At 51.3% G+C, this 22,044-nt stretch overlaps 1 protein-coding gene across 1 annotated transcript; it reads right to left on the reverse strand.

Moving 5' to 3' along the window:
- Positions 1-483: 483 nt before the first annotated feature.
- Positions 484-21,344, reverse strand: FAM178B (family with sequence similarity 178 member B). Its single transcript, XM_053589054.1, has 5 exons — positions 21,257-21,344; positions 20,039-20,164; positions 2,718-2,795; positions 2,230-2,382; positions 484-968 (listed from the first exon to the last, which is right to left on the reverse strand). Exons 2-5 carry the CDS (start codon positions 20,132-20,134, stop codon positions 936-938), a joined length of 360 nt encoding a protein of 119 aa, XP_053445029.1. The 5' UTR covers positions 20,135-20,164; positions 21,257-21,344; the 3' UTR covers positions 484-935.
- Positions 21,345-22,044: the final 700 nt, after the last annotated feature.

A 22,044-nucleotide genomic window follows, 5' to 3' on the forward strand; every position in this document is an offset into this window, starting at 1 on the left:
AATTGATATCTAGGGGTCTCCTGGGAGTACAAAAGGCCCACTCACTTCTCAAGGGATTCAGGCCAAAGATACTCAGTGCCCCATTAGTAATCAGGTCTCATGAACTGATCTGGGGCGATTCTGAGAGGAAGCAAGAGCAGTATCCAGAACTGTCTTTTGTACTTTTCTACCCGCCCTCATTTCTGAGTCTGGGGAGTGGATTTCAGAGCTTAGCAATAAATTGAATTAAGGGTAATTACAGCCCAGATCCACCATCTCACTCAGTGTATTCTCCCCAGCAGGGACGGGGAGGGGAAGGAGTGGTCTCAGACTGGATCCAAACAAATGTTCGCCATCCCTGAATTTCTGACAGCTCTCCGGGCACAAGGGTAGGGGGAGCACCACAGGGATGACTGCTCCTCCCCAGAGATTTGCAAACAGCCCTCAGTTGTAGGGGGCAAAGCACAGGCTGCAGTCATGTAATTCTAACTACGAGAGGTGAGAACTCAGCAGAACATAAGCAGAGACATCAGGAGACTAGACGCTGGGCACCAGCCCTCAGGACAAGGATTGAAGGAAGTCTTCTAAACCACTGATGCTGAAATAAGACTTTAATGTGCACAAAGAAATCTCACATTAGTGACAGAGAGAGAAAGGAAAGAGGGTGGGGAGGACTGAGGCCTATGAGGGCCCAGGGAAACCAGAGTTATGAAGACAAAAGCCTTAGGGAAGAGGAGATGGCTGGGAGGGGAGAGAGCTGAGGGTGGACATAGCAGGGAAGGCAAAATCTGTCAGAGTGGGGGCAGGGGCAATGGCAGAGGCAAGCTCTTGCTTTACCAGGCTGGTCAGCATCTAGACCTGTGCTAGTCTTCATTCTTTGCTTCCTCTAGTTCCCTGAGCCCTGGTCACTTTCTGCTGAAGCCAAGAGTCCTGGGCTGCCCCGACGCAGCTCCTTTTTAGATGTCTTTCCAGGGGCTGAAGTACTGGGCCTGTGGCAAGGAGAAAAATAGGCTGTGATAGCCTAGGCTCTGGGGCTGCCCAATGCCCTGAAACTCCCTGGACTTGCAGAATCCACTCAACACTCATCACAGGTCTCCCTCATGCCAGGTGCTCAGTGAGCAAGACTCCTGGGGCTCACAGTCCAGGCAAGGACACAGCAAGCAGGTCCACAGGCCACTTGACTATAGAAATGGTTTGCCAGGGTTCCTCTACGCACTGCCTACAGGCACAGGAGTGTAAAGGAAGGTGGCAGCTACTCCCCCCAACCCCAGGCCACGAATCACTTTTCCTTCTTTTAATGACAAGCACACTGCTTCTCACCAGAGACTAGTGTGATCTAGTTCTTTGGGGATTGAGGGTGAGGTTTGCTCTTCAGCTTTCTCAGAGACTTGCGAAATCTGAGACTCAAGCCACAGCCTGTGGCCAATGTGTCAGCCCCAAGTCAGAGGTTATAAGGGGAGGAGGAGTCAGAGGAGAAGCAAGTTGACAGCTGAGGAACACTGGGGCGGGAGATATGGCCCTGCTCATCTCCATCAAGGGCTGGGGGCTCAAGAAGGAAAGCGCCTCCAAGCCATCCCAGTGGGTACTACTTGTTGGAGAGACCGAGAGAAAGGGAGGGTACCAAAGCAGGTTGGTACTGGACTGGCTGGGTTGGACTATGGTGAGGTCAGCAGGCTTGGGAGTCGGGCTGGCTCTGGTCCATAATTCTGACATCTACACAAGCTGCCTGCATGATGGGGCAACCATTTCTAACCTTGCAGGGCCTCTGGTTAATTTGTTTATCTGTAAAATGGGATCCTCATGGGGTCTTTCTACTGGAATTCACATAGAGCCAACTCTTCATTCAATGTTGGCTATGAATATTATTTACTAGAATGGAGAGGGGCAGGGCAGCATTTCTCCTAACAGAGTAGGAGGCCGCCCTCAGGCCTGCAGGACGAGTGGGCAGAGAGTGGACAGCTGGTACCTCTGGTGCCCCTTCCTGCTTGTAACAAACTGGTACCCCTGGCCCAGGCTCTCCCCTCACTGGGACTGTTTTTCTTTGCATTTGCTCAGGAGTAGGCTTCTCTGTGTCCCCCAGCCCCCAGCCCCATCCTGGCCTTTGGCTTCTTGAAAGTCCCTTAGGCATTTGCCCTCACATCACCCTCTCCAACCATGTCCTGGCTGGGCTCAGCAGCTGCAGTGGGGGTGGAAGGCTGCTGGCACTGGCCAGTCCTCCTCTCCAAGGTCTGGGGGCTTCGGGGGCACCACCTGGGGCTGGTAGAGGACCAGTAGCTCCTGCCAACGAATGTAGGTCTGGGCAGCCAAGTCTTTGAGTCTGGTGCAGTGCATGGCCTGGGGGCTCTCCCGGATGTGGGTGTTGATGTGGTGGTCCAACTGCATGCACAGCAGCTGCAGTTCACCCTGTAGAAGGACAGGGCAAGGCTATGGGGGAGGGTGCAGCCCACGGGGGTCTGAAGAGAACAAAGTCAGAGAAAGGGAGGGGCTCATTTGAGAGACTACTCAGAAGCTGGACAAGAAAAGGAAGAGAAGGTCAGTGCCAACAGCAGGGGCATGGGTCAGTGTCCCTGGGGGAATAGCTCATGGGACTCAGTGGGGAGGAAGAGGCCACGGCTCTCTAGACTGGCCTCCTTCTCAGCCTCCTCCTCTTTGCAGCTCCTGACAGCGATCTGGGCTCCAGCCTGGCTGCTTGTTGGAGAAAACTAAGCCCCCTCACCCCAGCCTCTTGGAAGACTCACCCACTGATCTGAAGTAATGTCCTGGCAGCTGACCACCACCCCAGCCAGTGTCAGAAGGCTGTGGCACAGGTAGCAGGCCTGGAGAGAGAGCACAGCAAGGGTAGAGAGCCACTTCCTTAACCCCACCCTAAGCAGCAAGGTCTACTCCTTCACCTGCAGACTCCTTGCTCTCAGTCCAGTGGCCCCCATGATGAGGATTCAGCCCATCACTCAACTTCCAACTTCAGGGAGGTCCAGGTGAGGAAGGCTCCAGACCCCACTCTCTCAGAGCTAGACATGCCCCAGGTTCTGTTAGATTTCCCTCTGACGTACTGTTTTTCCTTCCTTCAGAAAAAGAGGGAATCTTTGCCATCCAGAAACCCACACTGTCCTTCAGCCTTGTCCTGGGGCTCTGGCAGAGAAAGCCCTCTGGGGAGAGAGGCCGTGCACTCTGATGCTCTGGGCAATCTCTGTTCCCTAAGGCGTCCAAACCCAGGGCCACTGCCACCAAAGCACTGTTATCCCCCCACAGCAACTCTGTGCAAACAGTAAAGGGAGCCCCTCTGGGAGGACATGCCCAGGGGTGCACAGTTCCTGTATTCTGCTTGTCCCTCAGCAGACATAAACACAGATGCAGTCTGCCAGAACAGTCACACCTCCTGACAGGAAGCAGAGAAGGAGAGGGGAGCAATGGGAGATGGTTTGGGCTGAGTGCTTGTACACCTTACCCAACTACACCCTCATTCTTGCCTACTGGACACTCTCAGAGGTAAACAAAACATAGGCCAATTACATCTGGATGAGATGATTTGACCCAGGGTACCCTGGACACTGCTGCACCCATTCATTTATAAGACATTTGCCTGCTATTCCGAGAAAATGAGATATGGGACCATCCTAAGAACAGATGGGGCTCCTCAGGGGAAGACAGCCCACCCTTGGCACTCTAACTGCTATCTGTGGGTGACCCTTCCCCCAACTCAGAGCTCCTGCTGTCTGCTTTGGACTCTTTACATCTAAGATCAGGAGGGTGGCAGCCTGAGGATAAGAGGTGGTGGGAGAGGCAGGCTCTAAAGATGGTACTGGTGAGAATAGGGCTTGAGCTCAGAACCAGCCCAAGGCCCGAGTGCTCCAGCTTCCCTGCCTTGTCATCTCACCCTCTCAACAGTGCTACATAGGCCCAAGAAACAGCAGCAACCTCTTTACACAGCCCTAGGTCCTTGCATAGGACAGAAGCCAGAACCATTTCTGAGGGTACCAAACTTGGCACTTATCAAATGACTTTTTTTTTTTTTTTTTTGTAGAGACAGGGTCTCACTTTATGGCCCTCTGTAGAGTGCCATGGCCTCACACAGCTCACAGCAACCTCCAACTCCTGGGCTTAAGCGATTCACTTGCCTCAGCCTCCCGAGCAGCTGGGAGTACAGGCGCCCGCCACAACGCCTGGCTATTTTTTGGTTGCAGTTTGGCCGGGGCTGGGTTTGAACCCGCCACCCTCGGTATATGGGGCTGGCGCCTCACAGACTGAGCCACAGGCGCCACCCTATCAAATGACTTCTTCTTTTTTTTTTTTTTTTGTAGAGACAGAGTCTCACTTTATGGCCCTCGGGTAGAGTGCCGTGGCCTCACACAGCTCACAGCAACCTCCAACTCCTGGGCTTAGGCGATTCTCCTGCCTCAGCCTCCCGAGTAGCTGGGACTACAGGCGCCCACCACAACGCCCGGCTATTTTTTTATTGCAGTTTGGCAGGGGATGGGTTTGAACCCACCACCCTCAGCATATGGGGCCAGCGCCCTACTCACTGAGCCACAGGCGCTGCCCTCAAATGACTTCTTAAACCCAAATACCACATTGCAAAACTCCGAGGACAAAGTCTACCTGGGACTCCCACCAGCAGCATCTTTCCTGGATAGAACCCAGACTGCTCTTTAGCACAACAGCAAAGGGCTGATCAGACCAGGTGGCCTTGTGCACAGCAGGCACAGAGAAGACACCACGGGGGAGCCAGGTACCTGCTGGGTGTGCCCTCAGAAGGGCTGCCCTGGGGTGGGAAGACCCAGCCTTTCCTCAGCCCAACTCCCACCTGTTGGGGCCCTGCAGCTGCCCATGTGCTAAGCTTAGGCCTGAGTCACTTGGCCAGGCTGGCTTGCTGGTGAGCCACTGTTTGCCCTGTGCATGGTGCTTGGTAGCTCCTTGGGCTCCCCTTTCCTCCAGCCTGGCCTTGCCCTAGGGAGGGTCCACAGCTTTTGGGACTCTCTCCAACCTTTGTAGTCCTGACATCCGTTCATTGACCCCTTCCTATAAAACAGGCTCAGGCCTGTGTGCCAGACACTGTGCCTTGACTAAGACACAACAGCATACCCTCAGATGTTAGAGGGAGAAAGCAATCATTTGGTGGTCAACAAATAAAGAACCTCAGTTTCCCCCTCTGATCAAAAGGAGAAAGGGTTTTTCTAGGTTTTTTTTTTTTGTGTGTGTGTGTGTGAGGGGATAAAACTTAAGAGGCTTTAGGAAAAAAGTGAATCAGCTAAGTGGGCCTCAAAGGAACAGTAGAATTGAGGCAAAGATGGCTATGTGGGGGTGGAGGCAGATTACAACACCAGACAGATCCTGATACAAGAAACAGGCAGGGCACAATGGGGGACTGTGTCCAGGTGGGCTGGAGCAGGGAGACCTAGGGACAGGGCTAACAGCAGACAGCTGGGAGGGAATAGCCTAGGGGCACCTGAGAAAAGCGGGTGCTATAATGTGGCCATATTTCATATCAGTGGGACACAATATACCAGAGTAAAAACAGAGTTCTTTCTAGAAGAAAGAATTTCAGGACGTCCTTCACCTTTCTTTTCAAGATTATTTTTCTACAATGTGTGTGCTTTATTTATTTATTTTTTTGGAGATAAGAGTCTTACTTTGTCGCCCTCAGTAGGGTGCCATGGCATCACAGTTCACAGCAACCTCGAACTCTTCGGCTTAAGCAATTCTCTTGCCTTAGCCTCTCAAGTAGCTGGGACTACAGGCGCCCGCCACAATGCCAGGCTATTTTTAGAGTAGAGGTCTTGCTCTCTCTGGCTCAGACTGGTCTCTAACCTGTGAGTTCAGGCAATCTAATCGCCTCAGCTTCCCAGAGTGCTAGGATTACAGGTGTGAGCCACTACACTTGGCCCAATGTGTGTGCTTTAAAGCCTGTTTTTTTGTTTGTTTGTTTTTTTGGTAGAGACAGAGTCTCACTTTGTCACCTTTGGCAGAGTGCCGTGGCGTCACACTGCTCACAGCAACCTCCACCTCCTGGGCTTAAGCGATTCTCTTGCCTCAGCCTCCCGAGTAGCTGGGACTACAGGCGCCCACCACAACGCCCGGCTATTTTTTTGTTGCAATTTGGCTGGGGCTGGGTTTGAACCCACCACCCTTGGTATATGGGGCCAGTGCCCTACCAACTAAGTCACAGGCGCTGCCCTTGAAGCCAGTTTTTAAGAAAAAATTTAATAAGACACTGCCAATTGTAACCGACTGAACCTAGCTGGGTTTGAGTGGCTATGGGGCAAGGAAGAGGAACATGACCTTGAAAAGAAGCTTTTCCCCTTGTTTGAGAGGGAAAAATACTTCACACTGAGCAAGCTGACGGTGAGATGTGGCAGGGGACGCCAAAGAAAATATCCAAGGGCCATGGGTCAGGTCTTGAGGGTGCTGGGAAGGCATCCTGGGACTGTCTGCAGGGGAGCGTGTGCTGACCTGGGAGGGGAGAATGGGGACTGGCCACTTTCCGACCTTTCACTTGTCAACATTCCTGGCATCTGAGGGGGCAAGTTCACTGGTAGAAGTCTCAGTTTTACAGAGACCCAGCTGCAGAGCTTCTATGCCGGTGAATATGAGGAGGAGGAGGTAGAGCAGGGGAGGGAGGGAGAGGGGGAAGGGAGGAAGAGAAAGGAGAGGGGGGAGCGGAGGAGGAGGTGGCAGCAGCCTCCTTGAGGTGGTGAGGGCGGACCTTAGGATCGGAGGAATGCTCAGGAGGAAAATCTGTCAGCAGGTATTTACCCCATGTAGTGGGGATTCACTGGTTTCACAACTTGGTTCTTACGCTGATTCCCATAATTGAATCTGCAGGGGAAATCCCAGGAAAACTTAAAATGTGTTGGTTTGTTCAGTGTCAGGGTGGAGGGCTGGGGATAGCCAGTAAGAAATAGTAGTCCTAAAGAAAAGCCCCTATAACCACATTTAACAAACAATTTTTCTCACAGGGAAAGAAAAGCTGCTACTGCCTGGAGGTTGGGTGTATCTTTTCCTTGCATTAGAGGGTGCTCCCTGCAGCAAGACCTAGGTTAGGGGAGGCCCTTTAGGGAAGACTTTGACCCAATTTAAGGAAATAAGGTTCCCTCTGTAGCCAGAAATCATCACAAAAACTCCAGCTGCCATAGATCCCCTCCCTGAGTGTACCTCTGGGGTCTAAGGTTCATTATTGGCATAGAAAGCTTCCAGACTTCTGTCTTTTTCTCACACTTTCCAGGTAGAGGGTAAGGGAGTCCCTACCTTCCATAAACCATCAGCAGAAACTGGGGTCTCTGTGGCCAGGAGAAGGCAGAAATGCACCAGCAGGCTAGGGGTGCGGTATGCAGTTCAGGCAGGGGTGGCCCAGCAGCGAGGGGCTGTTCCCAGCAGGAGGAGAAGTAAACAGCCAGGTGTGAGCTGTGCTTCCTGCTCCCTGCTCTGTGGTGTGACCAGCATCTGAACTTAGCAAGCCTGCTCCTGTCCTGGCAGGTACCACAGAGACAGGGCTCCTCCGTCCTCCCTTTCAAGACATAGGTAGGGGAAGCTGAGCAGAGGCTGCACTCCTGCCCACCAGCCTGCCCTGCTCCTTCCTTCACTGCTGAGAGTGCCACAAGGCCCTTCCAACAAGCCTGGGGAGGCTGTTCCAGATCTTTTAGGACTGCTCAGCGTGGGGCAAGTCAGCACAGCTTCAGAGTTAGCCCTCCGTGGGTAGTGGGGGCTATGCCTGCTAAGGTGTCATGACCTTTTCTAAAGATGGGACCCCAAGCACCTAGGGCAGCCAAGCCCCACCTCCTCTGAGGTAAGCTGAGGCTGGGAAACCCTGACTGGAAATGGGACCCAGGAAACCTCAGTCAGTAACACAGGGAACAGAAGAGTCTAAGGGCAAGGAATGGGATGTACCTGAACTTAATACCCACAAGACCATCCCCTGATGCCATTGCCAATAAGTCCTAGGTCTCCCCAAGTCTGGTGGGTTGGCTTTTCCCAGAAGTTGTGCACAGGGTACCTCATTCCTGAATCTAGAGCCTTTAAGTTGGTCATGCCCTCCCTCTGGGGAAGGATGACAAGGGTGAGTGATGGCAGACAGCCTACCGAGACTGTCACTGAGGAGTGGAAGATCATCTTCACGTTTTGGTCTGGCCGGTTTTGATCCCAGAAACCCCCAGCCAAGCATCCCAAGTCAAGTGGAATCGATTAGCAGCACTTTTGTCATAAGACAAAAGGGAAAAAGGGTGGACATTTCCCAAGAACTTCATCTTTTAGAAAATTCCCCTCTAGCTAATGCCAAGGGAGCAAGCTGTGGCCTGGGTTATTTATGCTGAAGAACAACAGGGAAGGGGGAGGGAGAGACTCTCCCAGGAAGCTACTTGCTCTGGCCAGAATATCATGGTTTCTCCCACCTCAAGTCATGACCAAGAATCTAGTTTTACCGTGGGCAAGTTTTCAAACCAAGCCCTTTCCTTGGAAGCTGCCAGACACGGTAGGGATGGCAGATTTTGCTACTGGCAGGAGGAATCTGTGGGACCAGGTCCAGCTGGGCTTTGAGGCACCTGTTGTGGTGGAGAAGAACCAAGGCTGACCCAAGAACACCTGCTGGGAAAGACCAAGACAGATTCAAAGGACAAGGCTCAACCAGCCTGGCTACTGGGGCCCCACAACAGGTGTCCTTGCCTTTCACTTAGGAAGCTGGCCCTGAATGCCTGCTGGTGTCTGGGCTTCCTGCCTGGAACCCCAAAACCCCCAAGCAGCCTCATTTGTTTCTGTCTCTCCATGCTCACAGGCTCTGGGTGGTGGCCACCCTGGGAAATGGGCATTCAGCTCCAATCTGCCTGGGCTACTATCAGCCTAGTCTTGAAGGTCTGGAGGTCTAGCCCAGCCATACAACTGACCCCAGGAGAATTCTGTCCTAGATGCCATCATTACCACACCTGGAGTCCTCTCAGGGACTTAGATGCAAACACATTCACTGCAGATCAACTCTAGAAACAATCTAGTATGGGAAAGACTGAAGCTGTACTGGTCTACCCAGGGCCATTTCAGACCCAAGGCTAAAACTGGGCACAATCCTTTTTCCTTCATTTTTTTCATTTTCTTTTTGCAGTTTTGACCAGGGCTGGGCTTGAAGCCGCCACCCCCAGTATATGGGGCCGGTGCCCTACTCTCTGAACCACAGGTGCCACCCCACTTTTTCCTTTTTTAATAAATTCGAACCTACATAACTCCACTTCACAGTATCCCAACTGTGGGATGTAGAGAGAGGCTGGTGATCCCTACTTTTTTTTTTTTTTTAGAGACAGAGTCTCACTTTATCACCCTCGGTAGAGTGCCATGGCGTCATAGCCCACAGCAACCTCCAACTCCTGGGTTTAGGCGATTCTCTTGCCTCAGCCTCCCGAGTAGCTGGGACTACAGGCACCTGCCACACGCCTGGCTATTTTTTTGTTGCAGTTTGGCTGGGGCTGGGTTTGAACCCACCACCCTTGGTATATGGGGCCAGCGCCCTACTCACTGAGCCACAGGCGCAGCCCTGATCCCTACTTTTCATATATTGAGACTGAAGCTGGAAGAGGTCCCTGATGCTCATGACCCCATGTCCAATAGGCATAGGTCTGGTCCAGAAGCACATGTATGGGCTTTCCATTTCAGCAGGACAAGTTCCCTGAGTGTATATGTGTGTGTGTGGTGGGGGGGAGGGTCTCTAAAGGGGACTGACACTGTGGCCATCCAAGAGTATGGCCCTTCTGCATGGTGAAACAAGGATCCACAGGCCTCCTAGAGGCAGAACAGGGGCAAGGCCAAGGCCACTCCCCAGAAGGATGGGATATGCCCTTTGCAGCCTGAGCCCCAAGGGCATGGTCTAGGTACTCCACGACAGGTTGGGCACACAACAACAACAATAATTAGTCATGAGTAATCCTGAAGTAGGGCTACTTTCAGGCTTCAAGCCAACAGCCTGTGTCTGGGGAGAGAGCCAGAGCTTGTCTGGCTGCTGTGTCCACTAGAACACCACATAAGACAGCATGGATTTTTCTAGGTCACCCCATCTGAACCTGTGCTGGAGTGTGGCACCAGCCATCATTGCTAGGCTGTCATTTGGTCCCCACCCCCATGAGCAACCTACATGACTTATTCCCCTTATCTAGGCAGCTCCTGTTCCAAAGTTACTCCCCTGACCTTGGTTTTGGCAAGTACTAAAAAAGCAAGCAGGGGGCTGAATCCAAAGTTCTGTTCCCAAAGGAAAGCTGACTTGGAAGTGACTCTGACCAGGACAGGACACTGGTCATTAAGTCCTAGCAAGAAGGAAATGATGAAGACACACAACCAACTGCTAGGAATTGAGGCGGCTGACACAATACTTCTTCCTAATTCAGGGTCCCTGAAGACACAGGGCAGAGCAGCCAGAAAGCAAGGCCTGCCAGACTCACCACGGGGGGTTGACAGGCAGAACACCCAATTCTGTAAATGAAAGCACTTGCTGGAGGGAGTAGAGCCCTAAACATGCAGCAGGGATGAGGCCAATTTTGGATGATGGGAGACAGGCTAGTAGCATCTGGACAGGAACAAGACTTCCGGCTCAGCTGCTGGGAACGGCCACTAAGTGGCCATTCCTCTCACGCCCTGCTGGGCAGAGAGGTAGGATGTTTCTTCCCAGGCTGCAGAGGACTTGGAAGCCCAGCATGCATTCATACCCTCCCTCAGTATGGGCACCCTCACCTGTACTTCTAGCTTCCCAGAGAGTGAGTGTAGAGACCTGCAACCCCCTTTCAGTGGGACTTCCTTTTAAGCTCTATCCTGAACTTGCAATCGGACTCTCAGCTCCTCTGGCTCCTGTTCTTGGTAGTGAGGACAGGGAGGGAACAAGAAGGCCACAGCATAGTAGGGCTGGAATGGAAAAAAGAGGGGGGCTGGGACAATAGCAGGAAGGCTGAAGGCTCTGTATTCCTGTGGATGTGTTGCAGGGAGGTTATCTCAGAGCACCTGACCTATGCCTCTGTGGCTGGTGGAAGGAGCCATATGCTGGAGTAGATCCTTGCTAGAGTGCTCCCACCCAGCCCACCCTTCCTCTCTAGCTTCCTGCTGGTGCTGGAAGCTGAGGAGATGACACACAGGGACTAGTGAGCTCTTCCTACTGCTACAACTGGGACCAGAGACCTTGACTGGAAAACCCAGCTCTGCTGGCTGCTGAGAGAGGGAGGTTTTCGGTGTATGTGTGAGAGTCTATGCCTATACATATGTGCACGTGCACATCAGCACATGAGTGTGAGTGCTCATGCATGGGGGTGAAGGAGGGAGCCACTGACACTAGCCAGTGCACCTGCATGGTTGTCCTCATAGAGCAAGACTTCCCCAAAAGCTATTTCCTCTAAAGCCATAGTTCCTCCCTCTTCCCTTCTTTATCTTTCTCCTTCACTCAATTGTCTTCTGGGGTGTTCCATGGCCAGAGCTGGGGAAGCACTGCCCTTCTCACATTTCCTGGGGATATCAGAGCAGGTCATTGCTTGTGACTGAGCAGCAGGGGGATGCTGTGGATATCCAGGGATTATGGGCACCCAAGACCCTTCCCTTCCTTTGTAAGAGTGTCCCAGCTTTATTTCCCTACACTCAGGCCAAGGTGCTCATAGTGGTGATGTCAGCCCTGATTTGAGGGACAGACACATGTCCTGGGCTGGCTAGTCACTGTATGCCAGCGTGGCTGTGTAACTGGCTTAAGAGATAAGCATTTGAACCAAGCCAAGCCAATGAGGCACGACTCTGGGACTTTGGTTAGTTATCGAGGACAGAATTTCTTCCTCTCTTGTACCCCTCACTTGGCTAGGGTTGCTGAGGGAAAATGTAAGCCTGGAGATTCTCACAACCAGGAGGGGAGATCCTGCCTGGGAATGCACCAAGCAGTAGAAGTCAGAGGTGGAGAGAGGACCACTGAAGTGTCACGACAATATTTAGCCCCTCGATCCAGCTAAACTTTAGGCTTTTCAGGATCTATATTTGTGTTTCCATTACTAAAGAGGCCTTGCAAAGACAGGGAAGAAGAGACAGAAAAAGTAGTGAGTATAGAACAGGTGAGAAGGCTGTGATCTACCTGGTAGTTGTTCCTACAGACTGAGGACAGCATGTGGGACCTTCCCCATTCATTCCCAATCCTGGGTTGGGAGCTGAGGCCCGAGCTGCTTAGACTCAGCAGCTAGAGAATTTTGTTCCTCTACCTACTCTTGGGGCTGCTCAGGGCCCCTGGAAGGGAGCTGGGTGGGGCTGGGTGCAGGGAAGGCAGGGAAGGTTCCCTCATCTAGGTGGAACCTGCTTAGGGCTAGCATTTCTTTTCATTATTATTTTATTTTATCTTTTGAGTCAGAGTCTCACTTTGTGGCCCTTGGTGGAGTGCTGTGGTGTCACAACTCACAACAACCTCAAACTCTTGGACTTAAGCGATTTTTTTTTGCCTCTGTCTCCCAAGTAGCTGAGACTACAGGCGTCCACTACAACGCCTGGCTAGTTTTTGGTTGTAGTTGTCATTGTTGTTGGGCAGGCCCTGGCCACATTCGAACGTGCCAGCTCCAGTGTACGTGGCTGGCACCCTAGTTGCTATCTACAGGTGCTGAGCCAGGGCTAGGCATTTCAGTGGTGGCTCTGAGGAGTGTGGCTGGGATCAGACTCTGGACTGGCCCCCACAGGAGACTTTATTTAGGTGCGTGAAACAATGTATGGACCAGCTATAGGTTGAGTAATGCCCATAGGGCTCTAAGGACAAGGAAGGCAGGGTGGGCACTGCAAGAAGGAAGAACAACAGAACCAAAGACACAGGCATGAAAATTGAGAGTTTCTGGGAGAGACAGCCATGCCTGGATCCAAATATCATGGTTTGTGTGCAGCAGTAAAGTCACGTGGATTAAGTAGGGCCAGCTGCTGGATGCTCTAGGTGGCAGGGTTTGCACATAATGGGAGATACTAGCATCTATTTTTCCTAAGTTAGAATGGGAAGAAGATAATCCAGAGTTGTCTAGGACTACTTAATGGATAAAGATACCCAGGTAAAATGTCAGGTCAGGACAACTGGGCCTGGATGGGGTAGGGTTAGGCTGTTAAGGCCTAAGCTAGCTGGGTTTGAACAAAAGCTGCCTTAAGAATCCAAGCCTGGGTTCAGCGCCTGTAGCACAGTGGTTACGGTGCCAGCCACATACGCTGAGGCTAGAGGGTTCAAGCCTAGCCCAGGCTAGTTAAGCAACAATGACAACTGCAACAGAAAAATAGCTGGGCTGTTGTGGCGGGCACCTGTAGTCCCAGCTACTTGGGAGGCTGAGGCAAGAGAATCACTTAAGCCCAAGAGTTTGAGGTTGCTGTGAGCTGTGTGCTAGGGTGACACAGTGAGACTTTTGTCTCAAAAAAAAGAATCCAAGCCTGCCTTCCCCAGCTTAACTCTTGTCATTTCAAGCCTGCTCAGATACTTGCAAAGAAGCTGAATTCTTGGGACCCAAGCAAAGCTGGTTAAGGCCCTGCCTGGCCTTGGAATGCTCAGCCTGTACCCAGATTTGCAGAGAACTCCACTCTCCCTACAGATCAGCTTCCCAGCTACCTCTTTAAAGTTTATTTTAAAAGATGTCTGATGTTCCTCATTTTGGAGGAAGTAAGCCAGAATCAACCACAGACTATCCAGGGAACGAACTCCAGAGTCCTGAATATCCGTTTTCTGTTCCTCAAAACCAGTAAGTTTCTTTTTAACCCTCCTGATCTTGGCCTGACCATGGGTCAGGGTTCTCCCTAAGGTGCAGGGTGAAGGGCAGGAAGAACGGGCACTTTCCAGTGGAAAGGCAGAGAGGATGGTGCTGGGGGGCAGAGGCTTTGCCTTTCAGGGTGACACAAGGCAGTGGCCTGTGCCTGAGGGAACACATGTCCCTTAATGGGGCTGAGCGTGCCAGCAATAGAGGGCAGAGGCAAGCACAGAGCTGCCAGAGGGAAGTGGCACCCTCCCTGTCCTGTCTCCGCAGTGGGAATCAAGGTTCTCCCTACAACAACCTCCCATTAAGGCGGCTCTTGGCAGGGTCACTAGGCACAGGGACAAACAAGTGCAATCACAGCTGCCACAGCAAAAGCAGTAAAACTTGTTTGCCAACTCTATCAACACACTCAGCACACCACAAGGATATACAGGAGATGCATACACACACTCGCACACAAACACATGGCAGGCCATGCCTTCCGCAGAAGATGGGCAGAGACACTCAGAGTGAGCACAGCAGAGTCAGCGCAGCTGGGCTAAGTTCATTTCAGAGCATCACCCAGGAGCACACCCCCTTCCCCATAAAATCAACTGGTTGCAAATACACCTCTCAAATAAACAAGCCCTCTGCAGGCCTCAAGAGCACAGAGCGGGAGACTGTAAGTGGTGAGGCCCTCAAGGAAGCTCGCTAGAGCTACTTGCAATTAGCCCCAGTTTGGTCTGGGTGGTACCCCCTCCAGGGACTATCATGGAAGTAGAACTCACAGAGAGTCGCAGGTTGTCCTCAAGAACATCACCAGGCTGGGAGGAGGACATGGCCAGGAGGCACATGGGGAGATAGGAACCAGATTTCTGGTGCCTCACTTCTGCCTCAACTCTGGAAATTTCCCCCCTTTGTAGACCTCAGTTTTTTTTGTGTTTTTTTTCTGAGACAGAGTCTCAGGCTGTCGCCCAGAGTAGAATGCCGTGGCATCACCACTCACAGCAACCTGCAACTCTTGGGCTAAAGCAATTCTCTTGCCTCATCATCCCAGGTAGCTGGCACTACAGGCACCTGCCAAAACGCTGGGGTATTTTTTTTTTTTTTTGTTTTGAGACAGAGTCTCACTATGTCGCCCTCTGTAGAGTGTTGTGACATCGCAACTCACAGCAACCTCTAACTCTTGGGCTTAAGTGATTCTCTTGCCTCAGCCTCCCAAGTAGCTGGGACTACAGGCGCCTGCTGTAATGCCCAGCTCTTTTTTTTTTTTTTTTGGTAGAGACAGAGTCTCACTTTATGGCCCTCGGTAGAGTGCTGTGGCATCACACAGCTCACAGCAACCTCCAACTCCTGGGCTTAGGCGATTCTCTTGCCTCAGCCTCCTGAGTAGCTGGGACTACAGGCGCCCGCCACAACACCCGGCTATTTTTTGGTTGCAGTTCAGCCGGGCCGGGTTTGAACCTGCCACCCTCGGTATATGGGGCCCGCGCCTTACCGACTGAGCCACAGGCGCCGCCCTCCCAGCTCTTTTTTTGTTGTTGCTGCAGTTGTCATTGTTTTAGCTGGCCTAGCCAGGTTTGAACCCATCAGCCTTAGTGTATATGACTGGCGCTATAACCACTGGGCTACCTTAGTGTATATGACTGGCGCTATAACCACTGGGCTACGGGCACCGAGCCCCAGCTATTTTTTTGGTTGTAGTTGTCAATTGTTGTTTAGCAGGCTGGAGCCGGGTTCGAAACACCAGCTTTGGTGTATGTGGCTGGTGCCCTACACTGAGCTACGGGTGCTGCCCACCCTTAGTTTTTTTTCACACACAATGGGAGACAGTTAACTTACTCTAAGTACCTACATTCGACAAACTACTAAAAAACTTCCATCTTGCAGTAAAGACACTGATTTTGTGTACCTTACAAATCCCTAAAGAGAAAAACAGAATTTTAAAAATCCCATCAATACAGCATGGGTACAACAAAAGGCATGGGAAAAGCAAGAAATAACAGGAAAATGTAGTGTAAGCATTATATGCGATGGCAGGTTTGCTAAGACCCAGATATCAATAATCTCAACAGAAGTGGATGGGCATGACATTGAGAATGGACATAACCAGACAACATCTGGCCAGAGATTGTTTCTGCAAGTCAGCTAAAACAAAACAAAATGCTCCATGAAGCCCGTGGTTCTGGGTTGGAGGGTCAAAGTGGTATCTTTGAGATTGGGCAAACTGAATTAAGTTAGGCAATATTTGTCTACATGAGGCCAGAAGGACAGTCTCCCAAAAAGAAGCCTGGGAAGGTAATCAAGGCAATGGGCTCTTGCAAAATGGGTATCCTTGGGCTAAAGGGAGGCACCTGGAGGCCAACTCTAAGCATTAAACTCTCCTGTATGAAAATATCCTCTCCTACCTTGCCTGCCAAACAGGGCACCTGCCTCTCACTGGGCTGTACCAGACTCCCAAGTATCCCTTGAGTCCAGATGTTTTTCCTTCTCTGGGAGAGCCCAGTTCAAACTAGGCATGCACAAGGTGGTCTATAACCATCAATGCACTCAGCTACCATTTTTTTTATCTAAAGGCACTTTATTTATTTTTTAATTTTTTTTTTTTTTTTTGAGACAGCCTCACTATGTCACCCTCAGTAGAGTACTATGGCATCACAGCTCACAGCAACCTCCAACTCTTGAGCTTAAGCGATTCTCTTGTCTCAGCCTCCCAAGTAGCTGGGACTACAGGCGTCTATTTTTTTTGTTGTTGTTGCAGTTGTCATTGTTATTTAGCTGGCCTGGGCCAGTTTCGAACCACCATCCTCCGTACATGTTGCTGACGCTGTAACCACTGTGCTACGGGCACTATTTTTTTATTGTTTGGGATTCATTGAGGGTACAAAGAACCAGGTTATACTGATCCCATTTGTTAGGTAAAGTCCCTCTTATTATAGTGTCCCGCCCCTAAAGGCACTTTAGTACTCTAATTAGTTTTAATCAGGATATCACAAGAAGCTCTTATATTCCATGTGAACTCTGCTATGATTTGCTAAACTAGGACTTTGACCAAGCTGAGACAAAGAGCTTCCTCTCCAGCTCCCCCCTCCCATCATGCAGTGCTGTTGTTGCTTCTTCTGTTAAAGTATTTGGGGCTTACTTTCTCAGGAGGAACCTCACTAGCTTATAATTATAAACAATGTGCTGGGATTGGCTCTCTCACATGCAGGCAACACTTCTGAAGTCCAGGGTCTCCCAAGAGAAGCCCAGGCTATAAACTAGTGGCATTAATGATACAAGCAGATAAGGTGGTCAGATAAGGTGGCTGCCACACAGAGGTTGGTCAGATGGCTTGTAGGGGAATGGGGATCAGAATGAGGACCAGACGGTGGATGGCCAGAACAGGGTGGGGTTGAGAGAGAAAGAAGGGAATTAAAATTGGATGCATTTATTTGTTTCATTCATTTGTTCATCACCCTAATGCATGCAAAGTTGACAGGAACATATCATGCCCATGGTTTAGGTGGACAGCCAGGCAAATAAAGGAAAGATTGTGACGCCACAGGAACTTTGGCTGTGAGGAGAGAAAATTCTGCCCTGGACATTAGGAAGCAGAGAAAATTCTGCCCTGGACATTAGGGAGCAGCTATCTCAGCCTCTTAGAGGGAGGGAGGAGCCAGGTCCAAGGCCTAGGCAGAGACAGGAGGTGGGGGATGAGGAGAGAGGAGCTTGGCAGTGTTTATTTGCAGGGCTGTGACCCTGCAGTGTAGGGCAGGAAATCTCCCAGACAGGAGTGAGCTGGGTCTGGGGGATGGGCAGGCATCAAAAGGCTCTTCATGGTAGCCCTGAGGGCTGGGAAAGTAGCCATTTCCTCCATGCTGGGTCACCTCAGTCCAACCTTACTCTTACCTCAGTTTCCCCACTGCACTAGAGGGGGAAAAAAGCAAAGACTTTGAGCTCTGGGGATGAAAGGCTCAGCCAGGCCCCAGACCACCACTCCCTGTAAAACAGGGTGGATGACGCTGCTGTTCTTTCTGGCTGATGAGTAGCCCATCCATCCTCTTTGAAGATGAAACATGTTCAAGCCTAATAATGAGGAGTCAGTTGGCTGAGGTGGGCGCTGGGCCCAGGCACCTGCCCCACCTGCCACTCCCAATTGGAACAGTACCCAGCCCAGGGCACAGAAGGAGACCATTTCACCCTTTTCTCTACCCATACAGCCCCCTCTGCCCTCAGCTTCCTTACTGGATGGAAGGACATGTGAGGGGGAGTCCAGCAAGCTCCAAGGTAGCCTCAGGCTGCAGGAAAGGTATTCTGAGAGCTGCCTCCATGGCTCTGGCCTAGCACACCCTACACATTTGAGGCACTCTGCTGAGACATGCCGGCCCTTCCATATTTTCAGGCCAAATGGTCACTTCCAACATGGCAGCCAACAAGGGGGATAATTTTCAAACCTCCTTCACATGTATGGGGACAGTCCTTAAAGTAAAGGATACCCTCAGACCACTCATTCCTCCTCTTTCCAGGATGGACATGATGGACATTTTCTGTGGCCAGAAGCCTGTGAAACAGACCTCTGCTAGGCGAGGTTGAGGAATGGTCTCCAGGGTGCCTGGGGACCTTCCTCTTTATGGCCAGACCAGACACAAACCTCAACCTTTTCTTTTCTTTCTCACTACTTCTCTACTTCCCCTACCAGCCTCCCTCTTGAGTTCTGCTGAGACCACCCCTAGGGGCTGCCCCACCTCCGCTATAGTGGCCCTATCACCAGCCTCTACCACACCACCAGCTCTAGTTCCTAGGAAATACTTGGCAAAGGAGAAGTGGCTGCAAATAGCTTTCACTCTCCCAGGAGTTGGCAGCCTCATATTTGCATTAATATTAGGCACAACTGAAAGATAACCTTCTGTACATGTTCCAGAAGAGGAGCACGCACCTGGAGACTAGCATACCTTCTTTTTTGTTGTTGTTGTAGAGACAGAGTCTCACTTTATGGCCCTCGGTAGAGTGCCGTGGCCTCACACAGCTCACAGCAACCTCCAACTCCTGGGCTTAAGCGATTCTCTTGCCTCAGCCTCCCGAGTAGCTGGGACTACAGGCGCCCACCACAACGCCCAGCTATTTTTTGGTTGCAGTTTGGCTGGGGCCGGGTTTGAACCCACCACCCTCGGTATATGGGGCCGGCGCCTTACCTACTGAGCCACAGGCGCCGCCCTAGCATATCTTCTTAATGGTTCATTTGTGTTCATTAAGTAATTAGTTCATTTATCTGATTTGCAGAGTGATGCCCAAAGGTTGGATTTCTGGATTGTCAACATCCAAATTTTGAGTGAATTTTTAGAATTACTATCTTTCTGCTAGGTGTAGTAGCTCATGCCTGAAATACTAGCACTCTGGGAGGCCAAGCTCAGGAGTTCAAGCCCAGCCTGAGCAAAAGTGAGACCCTGTATCTACTGAAGAAAAAAGAAAAAAAGCAGGACATCATGGTGGGTGCCTGTAGTCCTAGCTACTTGGGAGGCTGAAGTAAGAGGATTGCTTGAACTCAAGAGTTTGAGGTTGCTGTGAGCTATGATGCCATGGGACTCTACTCAGGGCAACAAAGTGAGACTCTGTCTCAAAAAAAAAAAAAGATCACCTTCCTAATGATCATTCTATAAATTAGAATGATCTGTCTCCATCCTTCATCCCAAGTCCCTAGGGGATAGGAGAGCACCTGCCTGCTCCCCAGGGAGCTGGGTCTGAGACACATACTCTGAAGCCCCCACACCCAGAACCACCCCTAACTTTGACATTCAACCCAGGGACCCACAGGCCTCACTGTTCCAAACCCCACAACCTTCAGACCCTGGGGCACCTCCTTGCCCCCAACTCCTGCCAAATCTTGGCTTTCAAGAAAGAAGGGCAATGTCTGGAAAGTCAATTAGAAAGCACTGGGGACAGGCCAAGGACTCAGACTCAGTGACAACCACAGTGAAAGAGGACAGGGAGGCTGGGCTCTGTCTGAGCTCTGTCTCCCAGGAGAAAGGACGTCACTCATGTCCTCTGACATGCTTCCCTCCTCTTTCCCCACATCAGCATTGCAGCTTTGCACCCTCTCTGCTCTCTGTTTAAGTATAACAGGGAGCCCCAGAGAACCCACAGTTCACAAAGTCATGCCAGGCTATGAAGACTGCAGTGGGCACACGAGTAGGGCCAGGGCCGCCTCACCCACATGTCTATTCATACAGCATCCTCCATACCTGAGTGAGTGATGTGTGCAAGGACGCTAATTACAGGAGGCAGCCTATAGGTCCGTCCTGGTAGTGATGAGAACCCGCAGGCTTGTGTACAATGTGGACGATCCTGCCTTACCCCGCTACCTATGGTGGTGATGCCCTGGCAGAGGTAGGTAGGTGCTGAGTGCTCACCTTATAGTCTAGCTCAGCACTGGCCTTTGGCTGTTGTTCCTGGAAGGGTGGCAGGGACTCAAAGCCCAGGTACTGCTTGAGGGATGATGGCTTCATGAAGCGCAGGAACTGGCTGAGAGAGGACAGCTGGAGAAAAGAAGGATGGCTGTCACTCATGAAGGGTAGTAGTTGAGAGCTCAGGGTACTCTGGGGATTCTTGGCCTGCGTACCTCAGTTGGTGGCAGATCAGAGGACTGACCTCTAAGACCTGGATCCACCTGTCACTTACGAGCTGTGTGGCCTCCAGAGCCTGAGTGTTCTCATCTATGTAATGGACTTTATGCCTTCTTTATGAAAAGGGTCACACACTCAGAGGACCCTGACCACCTGAGCTGCCGTTCCTCCTCTGTGGGCTCACTCTCCCCTGTGTGCCTCTTTTCATTAACTCTTCACTGTGGAGACATTTGACATACATGAAGAGGACAGGCCATGTGCTAAGTTCCCACCTGTCTATCATCGTTGTGAGTGACGACAGCGTCATCATCATTCGGCATGGCCTGTTTTGTCATTCACCTCCTCTCCACCCCTGTTATTTTTCCTTCCAGAGAATTTTAAAGCAAATACAAACATCAGATCATTTTACCCCTAAAGAGCTTCTAATGCTCACACCTGTAATCCCAGCACTTGGGAGGTTGAGCTGGGTGGATTGCCTGAACGTACAGGTTCAAGACCAGCCTGAGCCAGAATAAGACCCCGTCTTTAAAAACAGCCAGGTGAAGGTGGCGCCTGTGGCTCAGTGGGTAGGGTGCTGGCCCATATACTGAGGGTGGTGGGTTCGAATCCAACCACTGGCCTGGGGGCTGGGAGTAAGGCCCTGAGCCTTGGCTTCTGGAAGGAAAGCAGGGCTTCTTGGCCCTACTGTCTGATGGGCCAGCTAAAACAGCAATGAGAATTGCAACAAAAAACAGCCAGGCGTTGTGGCGGGTGCCTGTAATCCCAGCTACTCAGGAGGCTAAGGCAAAAGAATCATTTAAGCCCAGGAGTTTGAGTTACTGTGAGCTATAATATCACAGCACTCTACCAAGGATGACAAAGTGAGACTCTGTCTCAAAAAAAAAAAAAAAAAAAAAAAAGCAAAAAAGCTTCTAACGAAAAAGAATAAGGATTTCCCCCCCCAATATAAACCCAATACCATTTCTTGCCCAACAAAATTACTAAGAATTTATCACCATCCAACACCTGTGTTCAGGTTTCTGTCTTTAAAATGTCCTCTTCCAGTTTGTCTGTGCAGATGGAGATTCCCCACGAGACTCAGACCCACACTCTGCATGTGATTGACAAGTCACTTCATCTACTAGCTGCCCTACCCCATTTAGTTTTTGAAGAACCTGCCCAACCCCACTGAACAAATAGGTTCAGGAGGGAACGTGACCTGCCTAAGTCCAGGTGTCTACAGCTAGCCACTCCCTCAGGTCCAGCCCAAGTGCCCAATTTGAATAGCCTTAGCTGGGCCCCAGCAAAGGCTGTCCAGCTGCTCTAGGGGAGAGAGAGAATGCTGGAGCAGAGCCAGAGTAGCTTGCAGAGGCATCGTCTCTTTAGATAGTGAGGGTGCAGTATAGACATGGGTTAGGAGCCTGAGTCCCCTGGCTCAACTCCCTGTTTGAGCCCAGCCGGGCTGGTACACCTGGCTTCCTCCCATGACTCACCCACCATCACCTGCTTGGCACCTCAGCCAGCCATAGGCTTAGCCCACAAGAGCAGCTGGCCTGGGGCTGGGAGTAAGGCCCAGAGCCTTGGCTTCTGGAAGGAAAGCAGGGCTTCTTGGCCCTACTGTCTGATCCCTCTGGAAGAGGAGAAGAGGAAGGGGGAAAGAAGAGAAAGGCCAAAACCATAGCTGCGACACCTTGCTCAGGCTTCACAAGTCAAGACAGTTTCCACAATAGCCCTGCCTGCTCAGGGCTCACAGCTAAGCAAGCACAGGGGCAGTGCTCTGTAGCCTGTGCCCTCAGAGCGGCTCTGGGGTGGAC

Source organism: Nycticebus coucang, chromosome 4, assembly GCF_027406575.1.
Source record: "Nycticebus coucang isolate mNycCou1 chromosome 4, mNycCou1.pri, whole genome shotgun sequence".
NCBI lineage: Eukaryota > Metazoa > Chordata > Mammalia > Primates > Lorisidae > Nycticebus > Nycticebus coucang.

What these genes read in the sequence shown, in the direction of transcription:
- FAM178B (XM_053589054.1), bottom strand. Translation starts at nt 20,134, where the DNA reads ATGAAGCCATCATCCCTCAAGCAGTACCTGGGCTTTGAGTCCCTGCCA. An exon ending in ACATTACTTCAGATCAGTGG is followed by an intron (nt 2,383 to 2,717) that starts GTGAGTCTTCCA and finishes GTCCTTCTACAG; the next exon opens with GGTGAACTGCAGCTGCTGTG. An exon ending in TGGTCCTCTACCAGCCCCAG is followed by an intron (nt 969 to 2,229) that starts GTGGTGCCCCCG and finishes TCCTTGCCACAG; the next exon opens with GCCCAGTACTTCAGCCCCTG.